The sequence below is a fragment of the Phaseolus vulgaris genome, chromosome 4, assembly GCF_000499845.2.
Source record: "Phaseolus vulgaris cultivar G19833 chromosome 4, P. vulgaris v2.0, whole genome shotgun sequence".
Classification (NCBI taxonomy): Eukaryota; Viridiplantae; Streptophyta; class Magnoliopsida; order Fabales; family Fabaceae; genus Phaseolus; species Phaseolus vulgaris.
The window spans coordinates 42,453,242-42,475,989 of NC_023756.2; the positions used below are offsets into that span (position 1 = coordinate 42,453,242).

The following is a 22,748-nucleotide window of genomic DNA, read 5'->3' on the forward strand; positions in this document are numbered from 1 at the left end:
TCTGACTTTGATATACAAAGGTTCATCCAATAGTATGAGATTCTATTATCAACTTAGATAAAGACAATAGGTTACGAAGTCACTATTTAAACTAGTAAATCATTAGTTCCATTGCATGAACTAAAATATATTAAAAATTCATAACCTGTAAATTTCATACTTAGAAAATTATTAAATGTATCATACTATACACAACACACCAAATCACCAATTCACTCAAAAACCTTCTGTGTTACTAGTTCACTGCTTCAACCAGCCAGGTCACCAATGCACTAAAAAATAACCGGTCTAGTCACACGTTCCACAGCATTTCCCCCAAAAACCAGTTCGAACCAGCTATACAAACCGGTTTTGATGGCCGACACTGGTTAATCTGAGTGCTGGAAATTAACCCAAACCAATGAGAATCAGCTTACAAGGCCACACTGCTCTTTTTACTTAGCAATATTCTGGCATTCAATTTCATACCCCAGTTAAACATTGGCAGAATTCAATAATAACCCCACTAAGTATTAATATGAAAATTTAGTATCTCGTGTAATGCTACGAGTTTGAATATGCAGAGTTTGCCATGAATTAGCATATAGAATGGAATCTAATAGGAGAGAATTTTTTCTTTATATTTTATACAATTAACTTAAATGGCCTCTTCCATTATCTTCTCCACTTGTCAATTTCTTTTGATGTTGCTTTGATAAGCTTTTTAGTATTGATGACGAGGTCGTCCACGAGTGCAGTAATCTCATTCCTGAAAATTACACAAAATATCCAAATGGCGTTAAAAATGAGATGAGTTTTGAAGAGCAGCCAGTAGCCACGGAAAAGTATCAGATGTATGAAAATCTTTCAAGCAATAAGATCTTTACAGTTAATGGTATATCTGAAGAATAGTGAATGGAGCCCGTTATAACCACACACTGTTACCATGTCACATCTTTCATAAAAGTGGTGGAGGGCTATCATATATATCATAAAATTTCTTTTTGAAGAAGCATGATGTCAAATCATATGAAGCGAGCCTTAAGAATTAATACTACTTGAACAGCAAGGCTGCAAGATTTTCATACTGCTAAAATTCTTTGTTAAAAGTAGCAGCAAAATCTTAGAAGTCTTATTTCAGGTTCTGGTGTTTTCTATTGGAGCAATTAATAGACCTGAATGTGCTAAGTTGATAATATTGTTTAGTATTCTAAGCACCTATCTATCATAAATTTTTTATATCACGTTTTATTTTGCAATCAGATCAGATCATCAAGTCCATGGATTTTCTCAACGCCAAATCTAAACACCGATCTTCTTATAAAATTAGTAGTCCCGAATTTAATAAATATGTAAATCTAATCATAATCATTGAGCAGCTAATTGACCGAATAAAATTATACACAAATTTAGGGAAATGTATTTGTATTATGTATTATACGGCAAAGTCTTTTCACATTTTTTTTCTGACCTTATTTATTCCTTCTTACATTTTCTATTCAAATTTGTAAAATTTTATGTTTGAAAAAAATATCAAATACAGGAATTTTATCTCTTTTGGCAATAAAAGTAAAAGTATTAGCAAAGAAAATAGAAAAGATTTTCAACAATTATCAGTAAATTAATAGGATGAAATAACTTAAAAGGGTTCAGACAAAATGATCATATCTACACCAAGAAAACAAAAAAATGCGGATAGTTAGATGATTTACTTACTCAGAAATTATGCTTCTAGATCCACGAAAAGGATTTCCAACATTAGAGTACCTATTGTTCTCATCTTGTGCAATTCCTTTCCCCACACCATAGCCAAACCCTAAACCAACACCGCATCCAGCACCAAATCCAAAGCCAACTTGGAAGCCAGGAATTCCAGGGCCAAAACCCACTCCTGGAGTCAAACAAATATTGTGTAAGATTATTTGACGCATAAAACAGTGCAGGAAGTATGTTCAAACTTAAAGGTTAAAACATGAACAAATCAGCAAGCAGCATAAACTACATCTCCTCACTACAATATGGCAAGGGATAATCCTAATCATTAGTAGCCGCATCCGAAGAGGCATCTAAAAGCCTAAAGCCATGCAGAAAAGAATCAACAGCAATGTTGAAACAAGAAGATGAAAAGTAGCATACTACCTCTCACTATTATACTATTTTAGATTTTTAGGAATATTTTCAGTTTGTCGTCAATTCCACAGAGGAATAAAAACCATTGGTCAAAAGTTAACAAAAATTTGTCAGAATGCATAAAGCAACTAAGGATATCAACAAAGTCTTTTATTAAATAAAACCAATTAAAGAGATTCATGGTCATGGTTATAAGTGTATGGTTTATACCATAACAATCAAACCAACTATCGAGCACCAAAATTTACCTAAATACTGCACAACTCTCAACGGGAAATTTAACTCTTTGACAGGTACTACAATCAAAAGTGGATATTGTATTGTTATAAACTGTAATTTACCAATGACTTGCACTCCCTTAAAGGGCATTTCTTCCTGTACCCCATAAAAATCGATTCCCACCCTTTTTCCTTCTGGACTAATGGGTATTCCATAATGTAGTTTTTACATTCCAAAATTCTCATTTCGAATGAAAGTGAGTAGATTTGTATGGGGTATAGAAAACAGTAACCCGCCTTAAATAGTTCACTTCCAGTCATCTTTTGGCCCAACAGGGGAGCAATAGTTCAAAATACAGTAAAACAATCACAATGTGTAACTAATCAATTGGAGGAGAGCCCCCTTTCATTCATCCCATCAATGATTTCCAAAAAGTGGTCAACCCATGCATGCACTTAATGCCAACATCTCCAACAAAAGGTATAATTTCTTTGTTAGTTCTCCCCCTTTATCTCACTTCATCGCACATATTTCTGTCTGCGGAAATTCCTTCATCTTCAGTGGATTCAAGTCATTACTTAGTCAATAACCAATAAATACTGCACCTTTAAACACTACAGGCTTTGAGTTTCAATTATTCAACTGCAAACTAGAATTCAAATGACAAATAAAGGTCTATAAAGGTACAAAATGTTTTCTATATTCATTTTTTTTGTTCCCCACTGGTATTTTTCTTTGGATGCAATCTTGTTCAATGCATCGTCAGACACTAAATGTGAACACTACTCCAATAGATATTCAAACCTAGGCTCACCAAATTGTGAAGAACTGGCCCTTCCACCACACTCACCGCCTTAGGATTTCTGTTTTTATTTTTAGTTACAAACTTGTTTTTTTTTTAGTACAGACCACATCTATCCTTCCTTAGGAGGAAAATAAAACTGAAGCTAACTACTAAGACAAGAATGAATGGCAAAGTTCTCCCTATGAGTATTCAACAACAAAAGGAACGAGCTGAGGGCTTAACTCGACACTTTATTTTTCTTTTATAGAAAACCATTTGCAACTTAAACTTAAAACATAAAATACAAAAAGTGAAAATAAAAAACGATTTCTGAATCCAAACACTCCTTTCTTCGTCGAGTGATTAAGAATGTGTTTAGACAAACTTTTACACAAGTACTTCGCAAAAGGCTTTCTCTAAAATTAACTTATCCACGTACCAGAAATAAGAATTTAAAAAATTATAAGAAATAATTTATATAAATTAACTTACTTTTTTTTTTCTTATTTTCACTGGTAGAAGGACTTAAGGATAAACTTGATGCCCTAACTTAATTTTGCAAATAAATTTTCATGATTCACATAAACTAGAAAAACTACGAGTCTAGTTACACAATGATTTTTTCCATCGAAATATCGAAGCATCGCGTAACAAGTATGTGAAATTGAAGCAAGTAAAGGGTAGAGTTGAGGAGTGAACCTCCGAGAAGGCCAGCGCCGAAACCGAGGCCGCAGCCGGCGCCGAAACCGAAGGCGGGACCCACCTTGCCGAGCTGGTCGGACTTGACCACCGGAAGGTTCCACAGAAAACCCTTGTCGTCATCGCCGTTCATCTTCAGCCGTTGCTCTGTTTTCAGTTTCTGTCGCAATCTGTGCGATAGAAAAAAGGAAGAGAAACGTCATTTTTTATTTATTTTGAATTTCAAGGTGTGAAAAATATTATATTTTTCATTTTTTTTCCAAAAAAAGGGAAGAATTTTGATGACATGTTATTGAAAAAAAATATGAAGAATACAAATAGTGAAAAGAGGAAGCAAAATTCACACCCAAAAAGATTGTGATATGTGAAAAACAAATTAAAATAATTATTATTAGCCAAAATATATATATATATATATATATAAATAATTTTAAATGAGTCAAAATTGAAAAAAAAATAATATGTAAAAAAAAATAATGAATTGATTAAATAATCTCTTTATTTTTTTCGGTTTAAATCTCTTTTTTTATTTAAGTTTTTTTCTCTTCTTCTACTGATAAATGTCATTTTATTTGATATGTAAGATTAGTGTAGAAATGTGGGAGAGTATGTCATCTCTTTCTTATTTTGTTGCCTTAAAATAAGGAATTAAGAGAAAAGTGAGGAGTCAGTTTGCAAATTGTACACTAATATTAATTTAAAAAATTAAAAAATATTTTTTTAAAATTCATATAAAATGACAAAATACTCTATTATACTAATAATATGAGATACCTAGAATTGAAAAATATTTATGTTAAAAAAATGATTATAATGGAGAATTTTTTTTATATATAGGTCTTTTATATATAGTAATAGATATTATAGTTTTACAAATATATAATTTGCTAAGAATTATATTAAAATCTTAAAATAATATAATTTAAAATATAAATTTTATAAAAATAATATACATGGTGCTTATTTTAAAATAAAGAAGTTATGTAATTATATTTTATTAAAAAGAGAAATGATTAAATTATTTATTTTATTAAATAAGAAAAAATATTTTTGTTCATTAAAACGTAAAATTAATAAAAAATGTATCCTTGTATAGATAAAATTAATAAATTTATCATATTTTAATTTGAAACTATCGACATCGTAGGAGAATAATTGTTAGTTTTACATATATTACTTTTCATGCTGAGATGTCAACCAATAATAAGATGAAGGCTTAATTATATTTTAAGTTTTAAATTTCTATTATTGTAAAAAAAAAAATATGTTAACAACTTTTCCCCCCAAATCTCCATTTTAATTACTTTTAGAATTCCCTTCTTTATGTAAAATATACATTAATTATTTAAACTTTTATAATAACTCATTTCCAATATTTAAAAAATTGTTCTATTCCAATTTTCTATCGAATATAAACAAACTACTATGTTTCCTTTTCAATTAATTCTATATGTTATTCCTTCTAGTTTATAAAATATTTTTTGCTAATTGTATTTTTAAAGTACATGTTAAATCCACAAAAAATGTTTATAGAAAGTTAAAAATATCATAAATAGAAGTTGTGAAAAGTAAGACAGGTCCACACATTATCAACTAAACTGTTTATAACTTGACATATTAAAGAAAGAAATATATGATCGACTCAACATATTTTAGAAAAGTCAATGAATTAATTAATTAACGAGGAAACATAAATTTATGGTTACTTATAATTTGAACTAATAATAGTAAAATGTGTGAGACTATAAATAATTTCTCAAAACTACTATTCTCATTATGTATATTTCATTTTTTATGTATTTAAGATGGCATAAATTACAATATTTTATTTTTTATGTTTTCTCAAACTATGTTTTTAAATTGAATCTATATAATATTTATTTTATTTTATTTTTATTTATTTATATATATATATATATATATATTTAACTTTTAAGTGTTTTTGTTTTGAATTAATTAATTAAAAAATTTAGTCAATATTTTTTAATTTTTTACTAAACGAAATTGAGTATTAACACAATAAATATAGATTCTTCATTCAATCTTCTTAACAATAATTTTCATTCAAACTCATAAATATTTAAATTCAATCTCAAAATTATCACTCATGATTATCATATTGCTTGAAATTAACAAAATTAATAAATGTTTTTCAAAATTGTAAATTTTCAATTATTTTAATATTACAATTCAGTAGGTTTATAGTTTCATTCCGAATGAAAATGAAAAAAAAAACCCTACTATCAAATTGCATTTTAACAATAATTTTGGTTTGATATTATTAAATATTAAAAACTATATCCTATTTCTGACATCTCTATATGTTATTAAGAACAATTAATACATACACAGATACGGATACGGACACGACACGGACACAGATATATGTATAATCTCTAAAATGTAGGATACGGTGACACATATCTATATATTATATAATTTTGAATTATATAAATTGAAAATAAATATTTATGTGCAAAGTATGTTTCAGATTCTTTTGGAAATAGGAAGATATTTTTCATGACTGGTTCAAAAGAATTTGTTCATTATTTTTATAATCATAATAAAAATTTATACAATAAATTTGAGTTTTTAGAAAATTATTGTATTTATACCTTTTAAAATTGTGTTAGAACCTGGTAGAATTTTCAAAAATCCAACAAATATTTTTTGAATTGAATACTTCACCGACAAGTGTCCTACAAGTGTCGTACGAGTATCGACACAGATACATGTGTCCGACACGGATACGTCCATTTAAGAGAAGTGTCCGAGCTTCTCATGTTAAAAAAATACAAAATTAAAATTATAAATTATTATTTTTTTCTTAATTTGGAGGAAGATTTCTTAATCACACTAAAATCAAAGTTTACTCTTTTCTAAGAAACCAAACACTGTCTTTCATCTCCTGTAAAACATACCCAAACCCAAACAAGAGTGTTGTATCAGTGATTGAGAAAAAACCTTAGAAGAGAGAAAAAATGAGTAACTTCACCGAGAAATTGGGCATTAAGATTGAAAAGAACCCTCCAGAAGACAAGCTCACTCAACTTGGTGTTAGGCAATGGCCAAAGTACGCTTCTTTTCTCTGCCCTCTTCTTCTTGTTCTCACTTTTACCCTAAATTTCACATATTTATTGCTTGATCTTCTTCAGCATTGGATGCCAAAAAATTGTGCTTGGTTTTATTTATGATGCTTTCTATGGAATGTAACTAATGTTTTTGACATGGGAAAATTTTATATTTCATTGTTAAGGTCTGGAAATGTATATTTTGGAATAACTTTTTCAAGGCCTTTTGTTGATGAGCCTTTTTCTTAACATGTCTTGATGTATTTGAAACAGTGTTGCAGATGGTATAATCTGAACGAAAGTTTGGATGGTTTATTATTCAAATAAACCTGATTTAGGCCTTGTTTGGATAAACCTTTCAATAAACACTAATAAGATGAGGAAATACAAAAGAAAGATTGAATTAAAGTTTTTTCAAAAGGGAAAAAATCACTTTTACAGAAGTTAAATGAGATTTATTTTTTTGTAAATTTGGCTTATACATAAGTTAATTTGAACTTTTAGAAGAAATTTAATTCATGTATCTTTCTCCTATAAGTATTTTTTGAAAACGTTTCCTCATCAATTTGACAAAGCTAACTGAGTGTTCTTGAATTCTATGATGATTAGCTCTAGAGCAGTGATGAAATTGTATGTTGCAGTTTTGAGTCCTTTTCTGATTGCTGTCTAAATTCACAGTGACTTTTCTATATTTTTAGGCAAAGGATAAATTATTAATATTTGCTAGTTAGTGAGTTTTGTATTACCCTATTAGGTGTTTCATAGGGTCATTGTTAATGTTAGTAATGATGTATTGATAGTTGTTGGCGAGCTCTAGTTTGAAATAAGTATCAAACGTATTCATCTTTCTGCTAAGCATTTTCTCTCACGATATTAAAAGGAATGAGGGACCTGTGGACCACTATCTGCTAAACAATGTCAAATACTATGTTCAGAGATAATCATAGCCATGTTAATCATGTGCTTTGTATTTGTGGTTCGGTGGTTCAAAATCCTAGGTGAAGGGTCTACATAAAAAAAATCTACTGCAGAAATGAGGTTCATAAATGATGCTCACCCTGTACCTTGAATTAATTCATTAACTTTGTCATTATCATGGATGACATTGTAAATTTGAGACCATGAATCGAGATTGGTGAATAAACCTGTGAAGAATGTACATGGTTTTGTTTAATTTATAAATTCTCTCTGTTTGCTTTATCCACTGCACACTTTGCTTGCAGGCATGCACTCAAATGTTATCACTTATTAACATTTGTCTATTTCATCTGTAATTGGATTTAGGGTCATTTGTTTTAAAATTGGGAAGAATTGATATTTAGAACATTTATCTAGCATTATTCAGTGTATTGGTTAGTTTCAACCATAAACTTACATTGAAACATGTATTTTTTTCATTGGAAAGTTCATGAATTGATTTTCCCATGCAAAATCAAACAGACCTCAAACTTTCAAGATAAAGCAGTTACATTTTCTTCAATTACATGTTTGTTCTTTCTTTTATGAAGTTCTTTCTCTCTATGTGACTTACATGATGTGTAACAGATGGAGTTGCCCTCCGAGCAAATTCCCATGGACATATGAGTCTAAGGAGACTTGCTATCTCTTGGAAGGAAAAGTGAAGGTTACCCCAACTGGGGAAAATGAGTCAGTGGAAATTGCTGCTGGTGATTTTGTTGTGTTTCCAAAAGGGATGAGTTGCACTTGGGATGTGTCAGTTGCAGTTGACAAGCACTATAACTTTGAATGAATCTACAAGTAGATATTCCCAGTGAATGAAACAAGAGGCTGTTAACATTCATGAACAAATGGCTGTAATGTTGAATGAAATAAGAACTATGAAGTATATTCCAGTTTTTTTGGTAATGGTGTTATCCTAGTTTTTCTTTCCTTATCTCTGGATACTTGTTTTATTTTTCCCATTTGCCCTTAAATATCTGATATACACTTAATCTCACTACCACATTGATCAATTTACTTCATTTGTATATCTTCCATATGAACACTCTAAAACTGACTGCAGTGAAAAAAATGCTATTTTGTGGGCACTATTTAAGTATCCATCGAAAAATGCTTACAATTACTACTTCCTATAATTTCTTCCCAATGATTAGTGACTATATTGTGTAGTAAATGAAAGGGTGGGCAATGATGTAATGAAGGGCAAAGATAGGAAAATTAAGAAGACAGAATAGTGACAAGTATCTCTTTATGTATTATTCTAGTTTAATGGCTATCAACAATGGATTGAAGCATTGCTTTCTCAACAATAGCAAGTTTTACAGAGAATATAAAAGAGAAAAGTAGGAAGAGAGAGACATCACAATTTTTTCCATACCATGAAGTCCATTGCTATATGTTCTTGTTAAGGATATGACATCTAAAGAACTATTGAGAGACTTCGTCTTCCTTCTTTTTATCGGGCGGTTGACCTACACTTCAGCTTACTCCTTTTGGTCTCAGTCGCTTGATCACTCAATCTCCTGGGAAATGCCGAATGGGGGTACCTGTAAAAGGCACTCCGACGCTCAAGTCAGTAAAGGGTGGTCGGCACTCAATTGTCAGAGTAACTGTTTTTTTAGAATGTACGCCATTTATATTATTTTAATGAACTTACCTTGTTGGGTCGAATTAATGAGGTGAATCATCCTTAGAGGTATATTACCTAATTCATAATGATGACTTAACTTTACTGACCTTGATTAAGCGTTACTGGATTGGGGTATCGATCGTTCTGCACAAAGGTGCATCATTCGGTCGGTCCGGCTGTAGGAACCGAGCCTTGTATTGACCAATACACTATATCCTCCCATATACCTATACCTTCTAGATTGGAAGGGTTAACAATAGTGCCTCTTCCATCAAATAGTCTTGCAAGTAAAGCATTAGAAGATTTTGCTTGCTGACAGACAAGGCATTCTTTGACAAAATGAACAATGTCCTTGTTAATACCCTTCCAGTAAAATCGAGAAGCAATTTGAGCAGTTATTCTATTAATTCCACCATGTCCACCTAGTGGAGATGAGTGAAATTCCTGTAGAATCTGCTTAACCAAAACATGTTGAAATTTTGCAAATCCTTTAGTCAGCTCATAGAATTCTCTTGAGTAAGCAGATTTCTTTTGAAGAGGTGTAAGGTTCTTAGAAAAATTATACACTAGTTAAGAGTCGGCAAAATATATGAATTATAAAAGTGTTAAAAATAGTTTAAAAAATTAAATTGAATTATATAATAATTTAAGTGAACTAAATTTCATTAGAGTTAACTAAATTAAATTAAACTATTATAAATTTGTTGAAATCTATAAATTGTTTGAATTATTATAGATGGAAAACTCAATTTAAAGTAAATTTTTTAATATTACCTATATAAGGAGGATTCTTCTCATACTTTTTTTTTTCACACAATTTTTTTTTTCAATTTTATCTTTAAAAAAATAAAAATTATCAATTAAATAATTTAATAATTTTTTATTAATTTAATAATTTCATTTTCCCTTAAAATTATCAGTTCCAATTAACCTATTCCAAGTGTCACTTCCTTCTTTCCCTTCATACAAAAATTATTTATATACTGAATCTAAATTCATTTTTTTTTCAGATTTTGTTATAATTTGTTCATCTTCTTTACGTACACATTATTTTGTACATCAATTAAAATATTACATTATAAATTTATAATAATATTTAAAAAATCAGATACACCATACTTATGATGAAATTAAAAAATCGGATACACTAGTAATTTATAATTTGAATTTAGTTCAAGCAATCATTAAATTTTAAAAAAATAATGCTAAATTTATTTTAAACAATTCATTTTTTTTTATATAACTTAATAAAGTTCAAATATTTTTTAAGATTCCTAACACTAGTTTTACACTATCATCCCATTAGAAATCATCATGTATGGTATGAGTTCGTTATTTTTTCCATAAATTATTTTGAAAGGTATATTAAAGTGATTTGTGGTTAGATGGATAAGTAAAAAATAATGGAGTTTAAAATATTTTTAAATAATGCTTTAAATTAATAAATTTATAAAGGTGAAAGAAACTTACAAACTGAGCAAAATATCATTTGGCGTGGCAGATATGCTCTGTTTCGCGCATACAGAAGAAGCGGCGAGAAACTGAGGTATGGCTATTTATCTTTCTTCATACCCATCATTGGAACTAAGAAACGGTAGTGTTTTGATCGCACCGGTTGAGGTCAAATCTTGGAGCATTCTGTCGTGGATTAAATTCGAAAACTGTTGAAGTAAAAGAGACAAACTTTGCTTGTATAAGCCTGTAAGATGTTTGTGAAAATGCCACTGTGAGGAAAATAGTGGGGTTGGGTTGAGTTTACAGCTCTAGAAGTGAGAACCAAAGGTTGTATGTTGTTCATTTTATTAGATTTTTAACATTGGACAAACCACCTACGTGGGAACTATGTTAAGGTTCTGTCTCTGGTAACATTTAACAGTTGCCCGATTAATTTATGAATGTTCCCAGAAGTTTAGGATTTTAAAAGAGTCTCTACTGAATTTTAAGGTACTTTGACAATCTGAGCTTGGTGTAGCATGGTACGGGTATGTTGGGAGAAAACTACTTCATAGATAATTTTGGGAGAGAAAATTAAAAAAGAAAAATGAAACTGACTTTGTTGTAAGCTTATATAAAAGTTAAAAATGGGGTTTTGGTGAAACTATTTTTTTTTACATGTGTAAATTAGTTTTTAGTTTACAGGAAAATGTTCATTTTATTTTATTTTTACTTTTATGTTTTTCTGTGCTTATAAAGTAAATTTTCCAAATATACCATACATTATTATTATTATTACTACACGAGCAGGACCCTAGTTATCAATCCAAAGTTTGAAATTTCGTTTGATACCTATCATATTGCTGTTCTTTCTAACCAGGAAATAATAGCTTTGAGAATGGGATAAGAGTTTGATGCCCAACGAATGTAAAAAAAAAAGGAAATGATAATGGGGAATTGCTCTGAATCATTCAACATTTGCATGAAACATGCTTTAATACAGCAATTGTGTTCACTGCTATACTAATGGAAGGGATTTTGAAAGAAATTGATTGTACAGAGAAGGAAAGGAATAGCCTAGAAAGAAAAAAGGGGGGTAAAATGTTTTTGGCTTAAAGGAAAGAAAATTGGTCCTATAACAAACCCCTGACCTTCCTTTCTTAAGTTAAATTTTCCTCAGTGATTTTATTCCTAGTGGAACCAAATTTTTGATTCTAGGGTTTTGTTAGTTAAAAATAATTCTGTGCATAATTTTTAATGACAACTTGTTTGATAAGGGTATGCACGAAAAGGGAAGAGTTCTATATCAACCGAACTGATTTATTAGTATTATTGTCTGACTAGTTGAATTCCTGTTATATGTCATCATTGTCATGTAAGTATGAGTTCTTAATAGAATTAAGTAGGATGAGAGGGAGAATCATGTAGGTTGTGCTTGCCAAAAGTATAATCTCTGTTTTAGATATATTTATAAGAGATTGATTTGTGTCCACTACTATTCTTCATGTTTTTTCAAACAATTGGAAAGTATATAGTCCAGAAGAGGAATCAAGCACACCATTAGTAGGGTACTAGTTGTGTATATGAGAAGCAAATTTAAGTTAATCTCAAGATGCACACAACACAACCATTGAACAATAGAATTAATCCAGAGCTATGCATATTTTTATGGTCTATGTGAAATACTTGTGCAAATGAAATTGTTCAATGTTTAAAAAGAAGCAAAGAATTAGCACTAATCAGTTTCTGTGCTCAGGCAAAATTTCAAAGTCCCAGCTCTCATCTTCTGTTACCATGAGTTGCTCCGCTAAATCTATATTCTTTTTCCCTGTCTTCCTCCTGTGTTGATTCATTGCTGCCAATACAGCTTTTTTTGATTCCGAAGCCCCTCTTGTTCTTGTTTGCAGCGAGCTACAGGAATAGAGAACAAACATACATGGGGTTGCCGCTACTTTCATCTGCATTATGGGAACCTTCTCATAACTGTGAGTTACCCTTTTCTCTTAATTTAATTTTATGATATAGTACTTTTAACAATATTCTTGAACACCATCCAAAAGGGGAAGCAACAACAACTCTCTATCTTGTTTTAATGTGATTTTTTTATTTGCAGGTTTTTCCTCCAGTGTGGACTTTATCTGGCCCCATCTATCTTCTAAGTCATATTGTCTTGGGTTGAAGGTTGGATTTGCTTTTTCCCATTTATTTTTACTTAATAATGTACACATTTAGGAAATCATATTGGTTCATTCCTCTAATGGAATTATGTGTACAAGCCTCGGGGAAGCAACTGCTAAAGGAAATATAAGCGTCACGTCACATTAAATTAATTGTTGATATTGGCTTGCTAATGATATTATTGTTAGATTTTAGATTTTCCTAATGTGTGTGACTAAGAAATGATTTCAATCTCAATGTCTTTTGGAGTTCTATAATCTCATGACTACATCTTTATTTTATTTGGTTGGCTTTTATTGTGGTGGGGGTGGTTTTTTTTATCTCTGAGGTTATTCTATTGAGATGTTTATAAAGCATTAGCTGCAGATCAGTGATGGTACCATCTTCAAGATATTGTTCTTGGTTGCTATTACTGTTAGAATTTCCCGGAATAACTTCTATGCTGTTTCAAGGGATGTCCCAGTATTTCACTTTTTGTTTTAACCTTTTCTAGTTATTCAATGCGATTTGTTGTTTCTCAATTGAACTTGCATCTAGTGGTTAAAGGCAGAGTTGTAATACTCTCTTATCTAACTACAAAACCTGTTAGTCTCCTTACAGTGTTGAATATAGCTGAGAATAAAAGGTTAGGTCCTGTGCACTTTAATTATACTCAGTCCTCCCTTCATATTGGTAATGTACTAGTTCCAACTTCCAAGTGTGAATTGCAATGAAGTTCTTCTGGATAAACCTTTGACAAAATATGATTAATTTCTAATGTAGTGGTTGTAGTCACTTATGTGATATATATAACGGATGCGTGTTTGTAACTCTAGTCGGAAAGATTCTCAAATTTTATGTAGTCTAATTTTCTTGAAATCCATTTTGTGCTCTTAATAGTTTATTGCGGCCTTACTCCTATTGATTAGCCATAGAAAATTCCGAGGGACTTTGCTGTTATCCTTTGTCTGACATTGAAGAAAGTGTTTTCCAAGTCTTCTAAACATCCTTGTTGGAATTTACAGTTTAGTTTTGTTTATGTTGCAGTTTAAGTGCCAGCAATTTTGCAAAGGTAGATCAACAATCCCGAGAGTTTTAGTTTGTACCAGTCGAAGGCCCAAGAGCAAAGAAACTGTGTGGAGACGAAAAGAATTACCACAAAATGAGGATTTACCTCTAATTTTACCTAAGAATAAGAAAAAACCTTACCCTATTCCCTTTAAGGAAATCAAACAGGCTGCAAGGGAGGACAAGAAAATTGCACGGATGGGAATAGAGAAACCTCTTGAGCCTCCGAAGAATGGATTAATTGTTCCAGACCTAGTTCCTGTTGCCTATGAAGTATTTGAAGCTTGGAAGCTTTTGATTAAATGTCTTGCCCAGGTCTTGCATCACATTCCTGTACATGGCTGTAGGTAGATTATATTATATTTTTTGCTGAATGTCCTAGTTTCTTTGCATTTGTTTTGTTGATACAAGAGTTATATTCTTACCAATTGAATTCATGCAGCGAATGCTCAGAAGTTCATGTAGCTCAAACTGGTCACCACATTTGGGATTGCTCTAGTCCTTATGGTAGGCAGCGTCGGAGTGCTCATGCCTGGGTAAAGGGTTCTGTCAATGATATACTTGTCCCAATTGAGTCCTATCATCTTTTTGACCCCTTTGGTAAGCGGATTAAGCATGATACACGATTTGAATATGACCGGATTCCAGCCGTTGTTGAGCTATGCATACAAGCTGGTGTTGATATCCCAGAATATCCATCACGCCGAAGGACCAATCCCATACGGATGTTAGGGAAGAGAGTAATTGACATAGGTGGAAATTTAGAGGAACCTAAACCATGGCGCTTTGCGGACCCCTCTTCACTCAATGACTTTGATACTTACAGATCTTTTGAACGATTTCCTCGAACATCATTGTCAGATCTACCTAAAATTGCCCAAGACACAATGAATGCATATGAAATTGTAAAAAAGGGTGTCAGGAAGTTGATGAAGAAGTACACTGTGAAAGCGTGTGGTTATTGCACTGAGGTTCATGTGGGGCCATGGGGCCACAATGCTAAGCTTTGTGGTGAATTTAAGCACCAGTGGAGGGATGGGAAGCATGGTTGGCAGGATGCTACTGTGGATGAAGTTTTCCCTCCAAATTACGTGTGGCATGTGAGAGACCCTAATGGGCCTCCCTTGGCATCTGCACTTAGGAGATATTACGGGAAGGCTCCGGCTGTGGTTGAAGTGTGCATGCAAGCTGGTGCACAGATACCAGACGAGTACAAGCCCATGATGAGGCTTGACATTATAATTCCAGACCCTGAGGAGGCAAGAATGATTGCATGATGTAATCTGAACGTGCTTACTGTGTTTGTCTGTTATTATACGTGCATATTGCGTAATCCTAGCATGCAAAACGCATTCAATGATCTACCAGAAGGGGAGGCCTTGAAATCAATCTTCAACAGTACATGCCTGATTTATTTACTAGGTGCTAGATTCCCATATATCCAATGTTAGTGTACATGATATATAAAGCCAATAGTAGAGCAAGTAGGTTTTATCAGATAACTTTGGTTAGTTAGTTTGTAAAATGTCTTAAACTAGTGAAAAGTTATGTTGGAAGATCAATGCATGTGTTAATTTATTTTGTCACAATTACAATATAATCAGATGATCTTTTTATACATGGCTAGTTGTTACATTTTATACCCAGTCATAAACATAAAAAAGTTCCCTTGTTCACTACCCTTCAATCAGTAATAGGGCAAGTCACATAAAATCTAACTGTAGTGATCTTCATTGTAGAGAAAAGTGATTCTGTAGACATGAAATAAAAATTTCTCCCCTTCAACATGCAACTTAATGATGTAATATGCTTTAAGTTGGTGTTTCCTCTTAGAATATCTACATCACTATGTTATCAGATTGGGTCAGCATTCAGGTGGATAATCTAGCTATTGTATTGATTTGTCAATCATTTCAATCTTCACTTCGTCCTGTTTTGTGTTAGTTAAATACCAAAGGAATTAAAATCATTACAATAGCTAGGAACAAACTCTCCACTGCCTATTGTCACATCAGCAAGTGGCCAAAAGCAAAGCCAAAAGGAAAACTTACACCAACTGCTAAGAATCGTGACTGTAAAATAAGCTAGGAATAGAGCAGTAAACCATAAAGTTATTGCACTGGTTACAGCATTGTGATTGCAGTTCTTGTAGCAAAAATTCAGTCCACAATCCTACGTTTTTTTAGCAATTGGCGGTTTTGCGATTGAAAAACAGTTTGGATCATCTCTAGCTCTCTCTTCTTTCAAACCAAAACATGTAACCTTCAAATGGTTCCATTCATTTTCTAAAGGCACTTCATACAGATTATCAGTGAAAATTAAATTTTGTAGATAAAAAAGAAATGTATGTTCTGCTCCCAACTTCAAGAACTTGAGCCTATCAAAGAAACACACATAAACTTTGTCATTGATGAGCAACATGGGTTTAACATGATCACTGTTGTCTCGGTCCTTAGGTGCAACAAGAAGACAAAGAACTTTGCCAGGGAATTTGTTGCGAATCCAGAAAGAACTTGAAGGTATATAACTTGTGTGATCGAACCACTCTGGGATCCTAGATCCTGGCAAAACATAAAGGAATTTATAAGTTTACCAACATTAGGTACACTATATGTTATTAAATAAAAATACATTAAAAACAAGACAAAACCTGGTTTGGGAACATGCTTATACTCGAGGATGTCAGCAATAAACAGTTTGTTGCATTTGAGATGTTTCAACTTTGGTGGAATTCCTCTGATTTCCCGAAGATGCTAGCAATAACTCACACTAAGCTTTTTAAAAATTGACATTCTTTGATGAATTCAGGAAGGTGTGTGAAATTATTGTTCGATAGGTCTAAATCTCCCACATTGAGCCATCTTTTTCTTCACCCTCTTCCCACTTTATCCACTGCCACCCTTTCCATCCCCAACTCTCAATAAGAGTCAGTTCTGGCATCATGACAATGCTGCTTTGTAACTGAACAATTCCACAGAATAGCAGGGACGACTTTTGAAGCAACCCAAGTTCCCTTATGTTTTCCATCTTTCCTACAATTTCTGGAAAACTCTCAAGACTAGAAAAATGTGAAAGTTCCAATATCCTAAGTTAATCCACCAAACCAATCCAATTATGAGCTCTAACTAAATTTACGCCATTTTGAAACGAAAGTTCCTCCAAATTTTGGAGATCAGATATGGAATCAGGTATTTGTGTTAAACATTCACAGCAGTCAAAATTCAAAGCTCGTAGATTCATGAACTTCTGCAAAGAAAAGGAAAAATAGAAATAATGAATGTGTCAATTATACCTCTCTTTTGAAGAGTCTGAAGTTCATCCTAGACAGTTAAAGATAATTTTTTCAATGTATCTTTAAAATATCACAAACACTAATAATCCATTGTCTCTGGACGAAGATGTCTTTATCTTCTTCTCTATATAAAAGGAACTTGTGAGGAAAAGAAAAACAAACAAATGAAAAGAACAACACTGAGAATAAATGAGAGAATTGATATTTTCAACAGTGGGATACTAGAAATCCTAGTGAAAGACTAAAGAGACATGGGGGACTCATGACAATCTAAGATTAGTGAATTTTTTTTTTGTTAAGTAGAGTCATGCTACCTTGACACAATTTTTGTATAAGTCAATATTTTTTTTGTTATATACGTGTTTTGAATAAAAATATTAATATATATAATATTAGTTAATGTAAATAGTAGATAAATTTGATGTTTCATAGTTGTAAAAAAGGAAAAACAAAGATAATTTTAATAAAATTATAAAGATAATAAAATTTGTTTAAAAAAATTTTGTTATGAAGAATATGATTATAGTTAACATAAAATTTAGGTTGTTAGCTTTATGGAGTTATATATAAATAATTTTTGTTTATTAATTTATGTGGCATTTGAATAAGCTGAAGGTATAAATACACAGGTAAAAAAAACCTAAGAAAATTAACAATGAAAGTTGGGATTGAATTTTATTATGAAGTTTGTTTATATGTACAATTGCTTCTATTGTGACCTTTGCTTCAACAATATGGACATTTTTTTTGGTTTATTCAGAATTGGATCATGCATTTTGTTATGAATACATTGAGTACTTGGTCATCCTGATTTATGTCGACGCATCGGGTTATGTACCAAATTTGGTCATGTGTAAGTAGATCAATAATCATCATTTTGAACTAGATGAAATTGGACCCCGTAAGCCTTGAAAATATTGTGGAGACTGTACACTGGGACAACAAATGTCATTAGTTGTAAATGACAAAATTAACAAACAACAATTATGTGTGGGCAAGATAGTCGTAGAGCTTGAAACTCCCCACAATCACATCACCATTAAGTTAATTTAAGTATGTATGACATAGGTCGACGTCGAAGATGGGAAGTGACTATCTCTTGAACGTCAAACTCTGAATTTTTTCAATTATATTTTTGCACATGATACATAAGAGATTGTGCCTCGTTCTTAATAAGGCAACTATATCTTTTGGATATTAATGCGCTGCTTGCAATATGCATTACCAAGCCTTTGTTCTTTCGAATATGGTCTTAATTAGAGCACAAATAGGTAAGAATCGTGCCCCTTTGAAAATAAAGTTCATGTTTTCAACAAGATTTATTGTCATGTGGTCAAACCTCTTGCCCCGTCATAGGTTTGAGTCCATTTTTTCAATGATATTTGATCCATCCAAGAGGCTGCTGACCGAAATTTTGCTTTCATCATCGATAACTTTGTTTGTAGAGTTGGCTGCTTCATCTCATAACCTATCACATTGTCAAAAAGGGGATTAGTGGAAAAGTTAGTGAATTGTGTGATGGAAGTTAAGGAATGTTTACCATGTTTATTAGTTGTCGCTTTAACTTTGCATTTTTTAACCTGTTTTTGGAATTAGATGTTATATGGTGTATGCAATATACTAAGGCCAAATCATCTCCTTCCCAAGCAACTTATGGAGATTCTAAGTTGATAGTGTTGTTGTTCCTACGTCAGTAATCATGCATAGATTTGACCGAGGCATCACATATGCTTGTAAAAATGGGAAGAACCATATATGTGCATCCTTTATTTCACCTTCAACAATGGTGAAAGCTAATGGAAAAATGTTTTGATTCCCATCTTGATTGATGCAGTCAGCAAAGTTCTGTGATATTTTTCGGTTAAGAATGTGCCATCAACTTGAACTATTGGCTTGCAATAATTGAACCTATCAATGCATGACTTGAACGACCATAAGACACATTCTAAGATGTAAGTAGATTGGTCTTCAACACCATCAACAACATACGAACGAGTAATATATTGAACAATAGTTCCTGAGATATTGTCTCGTACAACTTGCAACCATCTCGGAAGATGATTATATGATTTGTCCTAGTCATCAAACTCCATTGCAAGAGCATTTTATTTAGCCATCCAAGCCTTTTCTATAAGTCACTGAATAACCAAGATGATTATTTATTTCCACAATTAAACTTTTTATCAGAGTTGATGGACTCGCCTTCAGCGAATTCACCACAAAGGAAGCTATTTGACTTGAGTCCAAATTTATGTGATCAAATGAAAGATAAGTTCTCAAACAGGTGTGGGGAGCTTCAATTTTTTTTTTATTTTCTATTGATGTTGGATTTTTCTAAAAGAGGCTCAAATAAGCCATTGGCGGTCGTTGTTGTAATGAATGCAACATTCAAAATATTTATCTGGCTATGATTCCACCATGACAAAATCATAACCTTGATCAATGTAGTATTGCTTGATTGCATTCAAAGTTGACTCCTTTGATTTGAAACACATGTGTTCCAAAAGGTCTAGCTATTTAGTTTGGGATCACAACTAACTGATTGAACATTGTGGTTGGATGATGTTGGAAAGTTGTCTTATTGTGGTATGTACTCATCTTATTCATCATCTTCGTTGAATTCATTAACCATGTCTTTGATGATATGTTTTTCCTCGTATACATACAACATGAATATATAAAAAAAAACAATATCACAATAGGAGGTCCAAGTGCAATATATAGACTTAGAAGACAAATAAGAAGATTACCTTGTGACACGTCTTTCCATAAATAAATTACTTTTTATGGAGCAAATGTATGTTTAATGTTGTGGATATATTACTAGAAAATCATTAAATAGAAACTAATTTTAGAAACTAAAAATAATTAGTTGTTATATTGCCTAAATTAGATACTATTTTAGATACTAACAAAATTATTGATTTCTAAATTAGTTTTTATTATTAATAAATAGTTTTAACTACCAATAAATAAATTTAGACATTTTTATGATAAGTTTAAAATTTAATTATATATATATATATTTTTTTTTCTACGTGATGAAGACAAAATAATAATAATGGAAAGATAACAATCTCGTGATCTCAAGGAAAAATTATATACCAAGAATTCAATTATAAAATATAAATATTTAATAGAATAATTTTTTTAATAGAAATTTAATTAAAGATACTCAAATATATGAGATAATTAAACTAAAACTACAATAAGTATAATTTTAAAATAATTATTATAAAGGTTAAAAAAAAGTAATTTAATAAGAAGTAAGTGGACCATGATATAAAAGATTTTCATAATTATTATTTACCGTTTAAAAAGATTTTTATATCCTTGCAAATTAATATTATTTATTTAATAAATCGTATATATTTTTAATTAATAAATAAAGTATTTTATAAATTAAAAAATCATTTATAATTGAAATTAATTTAAATATTAATAATTTTTAAAAATTTAAAAAATATTTAATTTAGTTAATATAATAATTAATTATTATTATTTTCAAAATTAATTTTATTTAATAATTTTGATAGAGTGGAAATGGAATCTAGTCGACCATGACATAATTTATAATAATGTCTAAAATGTTCTTTATTGAAAAAAGTTCCCAAATTGTGATTGAAATATTCTGCCATGAGAAAATGTGGAAATCTTTTGTATTAGAATCCCCTAAACGTAAAGTGGAAAATTTTTCCCTTCCACTTTCCTCAGAACACAACTTTTTGTTGAAACACAGAAACTACAATTTGGTAAAGCAATGAAGCCTTCTGTGCTGCGTTTGTCACTTTTTGTTCTTGTTCCTCTGCTTCTCTCCCTCTTCTTTCTAGCACTCATGCCTAAGGAAACCGCCATGACAACCTATGAGGTGTTTGGAGTGAAGATAGAGAAGAACCCACATCAGTCCAAACTCACTGAACTTGGAGTCTCAACTTGGAACAAGTAACTGTCTCTTTCTTTTCAATTTTTTTGACTTCTGTTTTTTCAAGTATGATCTTGTTACTCACTTTTTCTCTGCTGCCCATGATGTGTTTCCTTCAAAGTTTCAACCTTTTCTGCACTGCAAATTTTGGGTCTTTATCATGTCTGTGTTTCACACTCCTATCTCAGAAGTTACTGTAGGGGTTAGGTAGTGGGAATGTACAATTCACTATGGAGGTAAAGGTAAAATCAGTAATTTTCATCATTGATCAGAAAATAATGGCAAATGATGTGTTAGAATATCAATTGTTGATCTTCTCCTAAAGGTAAAGTAAGTAATTTCTTTCATCGATAAGAAAATCATCAGTTGGTGCTGGTATGTATACTAATATAATTATATAACTATCATGGATGTTTTGGAATGTCAATAATTAATTTTCACATTGATATTCTACTTATTGCCATCTGTAGGATTATACCACCTTCTCACTGAGAAAATTAACCAATGATATTCATACAGATACATGATTTGTTATGCATATATACATATGTAGAGTAGGGTATGTTGAATCGTATAGGTGTTGAGGCATTCCGATTTCTAGTATTTGTTTTTATTTTCTATTTTTTCTGATGTAAAAAAGTACACTTCTAGTACTTTAAAATGCCTGGATGACTGTTTCATCCTAAGGGATCTAAAAGTAATACATACGCAGATGGTAGCAAAAAGAAGACCTAAACTATTTTAAGGATCTTAATCAGAATGTTTTCCTAATATTTCAAATTTCATCTGTTATTTATCAATCATAAACAAATCTATGGACAGTTGGATTCATATTCATTTCTATCCTTGAAAATTGTATGCTTTTATAGTTGATGCTGAATGATGCAGGTGTAATTTTGTAGTGCTTTGGTTCCATGCTATCTTTTATATTTCATACTAGCTTTGACACATGGGTCTAAACATTGAACAGGTGGGAAGGTGGTCCAACCAAAATTCCATGGTCCTTTAAAGAAGAAGAGACCATGTATGTGCTGGAGGGAAAAGTGAGGGTTACTGTTGAAGAATCTGTTGGGTCTTTTGAAATTGGGGCTGGTGATTTAGTTGTCTTCCCAAAAGGAATGAATATTACTTGGGAAGTGATTGAAGCTGTGAAGAAGCACTACAGCTTGAAAAAATAATCTGTGCCAATAACCCCTTCTACTGTTGTTGACTAATGATATGCCATGTATGAACTTGATCAAGTATGACTACTCACTAAAGCTATAGTTACTAGTAGCTACAAGGATGTACCAAAAGTCTTCACTTCCATTACATTGTACCTTTGACAGTGATCCTATTGAAAGTAATCTCTCATCATTATGATTAAGATGAATATGGAGGGAGCACATTCTCATCTCCTGACT

At 31.5% G+C, this 22,748-nt stretch overlaps 4 protein-coding genes across 4 annotated transcripts; 3 read left to right on the plus strand and 1 right to left on the minus strand.

Moving 5' to 3' along the window:
* Positions 1-489: 489 nt before the first annotated feature.
* LOC137837746 (uncharacterized) lies at positions 490-4,063 on the minus strand. The gene is made up of 3 exons (XM_068646855.1): positions 3,812-4,063; positions 1,696-1,870; positions 490-748 (listed from the first exon to the last, which is right to left on the minus strand). The coding sequence occupies exons 1-3, from the start codon at positions 3,942-3,944 to the stop codon at positions 655-657; spliced, it is 402 nt and encodes a 133-aa protein (XP_068502956.1). The 5' UTR covers positions 3,945-4,063; the 3' UTR covers positions 490-654.
* A 2,619-nt stretch (positions 4,064-6,682) lies between these two features.
* On the plus strand, positions 6,683-8,748 carry LOC137837748 (uncharacterized). The gene is made up of 2 exons (XM_068646857.1): positions 6,683-6,884; positions 8,428-8,748. The coding sequence occupies exons 1-2, from the start codon at positions 6,793-6,795 to the stop codon at positions 8,630-8,632; spliced, it is 297 nt and encodes a 98-aa protein (XP_068502958.1). The 5' UTR covers positions 6,683-6,792; the 3' UTR covers positions 8,633-8,748.
* Positions 8,749-10,923: 2,175 nt separating this feature from the next.
* On the plus strand, positions 10,924-15,720 carry LOC137837744 (APO protein 1, chloroplastic-like). Its single transcript, XM_068646853.1, has 5 exons — positions 10,924-11,018; positions 12,814-12,891; positions 13,020-13,087; positions 14,111-14,478; positions 14,574-15,720. Exons 2-5 carry the CDS (start codon positions 12,843-12,845, stop codon positions 15,406-15,408), a joined length of 1,320 nt encoding a protein of 439 aa, XP_068502954.1. The 5' UTR covers positions 10,924-11,018; positions 12,814-12,842; the 3' UTR covers positions 15,409-15,720.
* Positions 15,721-21,023: 5,303 nt separating this feature from the next.
* On the plus strand, positions 21,024-22,717 carry LOC137837747 (uncharacterized). Its single transcript, XM_068646856.1, has 2 exons — positions 21,024-21,365; positions 22,316-22,717. The coding sequence occupies exons 1-2, from the start codon at positions 21,184-21,186 to the stop codon at positions 22,521-22,523; spliced, it is 390 nt and encodes a 129-aa protein (XP_068502957.1). The 5' UTR covers positions 21,024-21,183; the 3' UTR covers positions 22,524-22,717.
* The last annotated feature ends 31 nt before the right edge of the window (positions 22,718-22,748 follow it).

Coding starts and splice junctions, on each gene's coding strand:
- LOC137837746 (XM_068646855.1), bottom strand. CDS start 3,944: ATGAACGGCGATGACGACAAGGGTTTTCTGTGGAACCTTCCGGTGGTC. Junction 1,871..3,811: donor CGGCGCTGGCCTTCTCGGAG/GTTCACTCCTCA, acceptor GTTTGACTCCAG/GAGTGGGTTTTGGCCCTGGA. Junction 749..1,695: donor TCTAGAAGCATAATTTCTGA/GTAAGTAAATCA, acceptor TGTAATTTTCAG/GAATGAGATTACTGCACTCG.
- LOC137837748 (XM_068646857.1), top strand. CDS start 6,793: ATGAGTAACTTCACCGAGAAATTGGGCATTAAGATTGAAAAGAACCCT. Junction 6,885..8,427: donor GGTGTTAGGCAATGGCCAAA/GTACGCTTCTTT, acceptor GATGTGTAACAG/ATGGAGTTGCCCTCCGAGCA.
- LOC137837744 (XM_068646853.1), top strand. CDS start 12,843: ATGGGGTTGCCGCTACTTTCATCTGCATTATGGGAACCTTCTCATAAC. Junction 12,892..13,019: donor ATGGGAACCTTCTCATAACT/GTGAGTTACCCT, acceptor TTTTATTTGCAG/GTTTTTCCTCCAGTGTGGAC. Junction 13,088..14,110: donor CATATTGTCTTGGGTTGAAG/GTTGGATTTGCT, acceptor TTTATGTTGCAG/TTTAAGTGCCAGCAATTTTG.
- LOC137837747 (XM_068646856.1), top strand. CDS start 21,184: ATGAAGCCTTCTGTGCTGCGTTTGTCACTTTTTGTTCTTGTTCCTCTG. Junction 21,366..22,315: donor GGAGTCTCAACTTGGAACAA/GTAACTGTCTCT, acceptor AACATTGAACAG/GTGGGAAGGTGGTCCAACCA.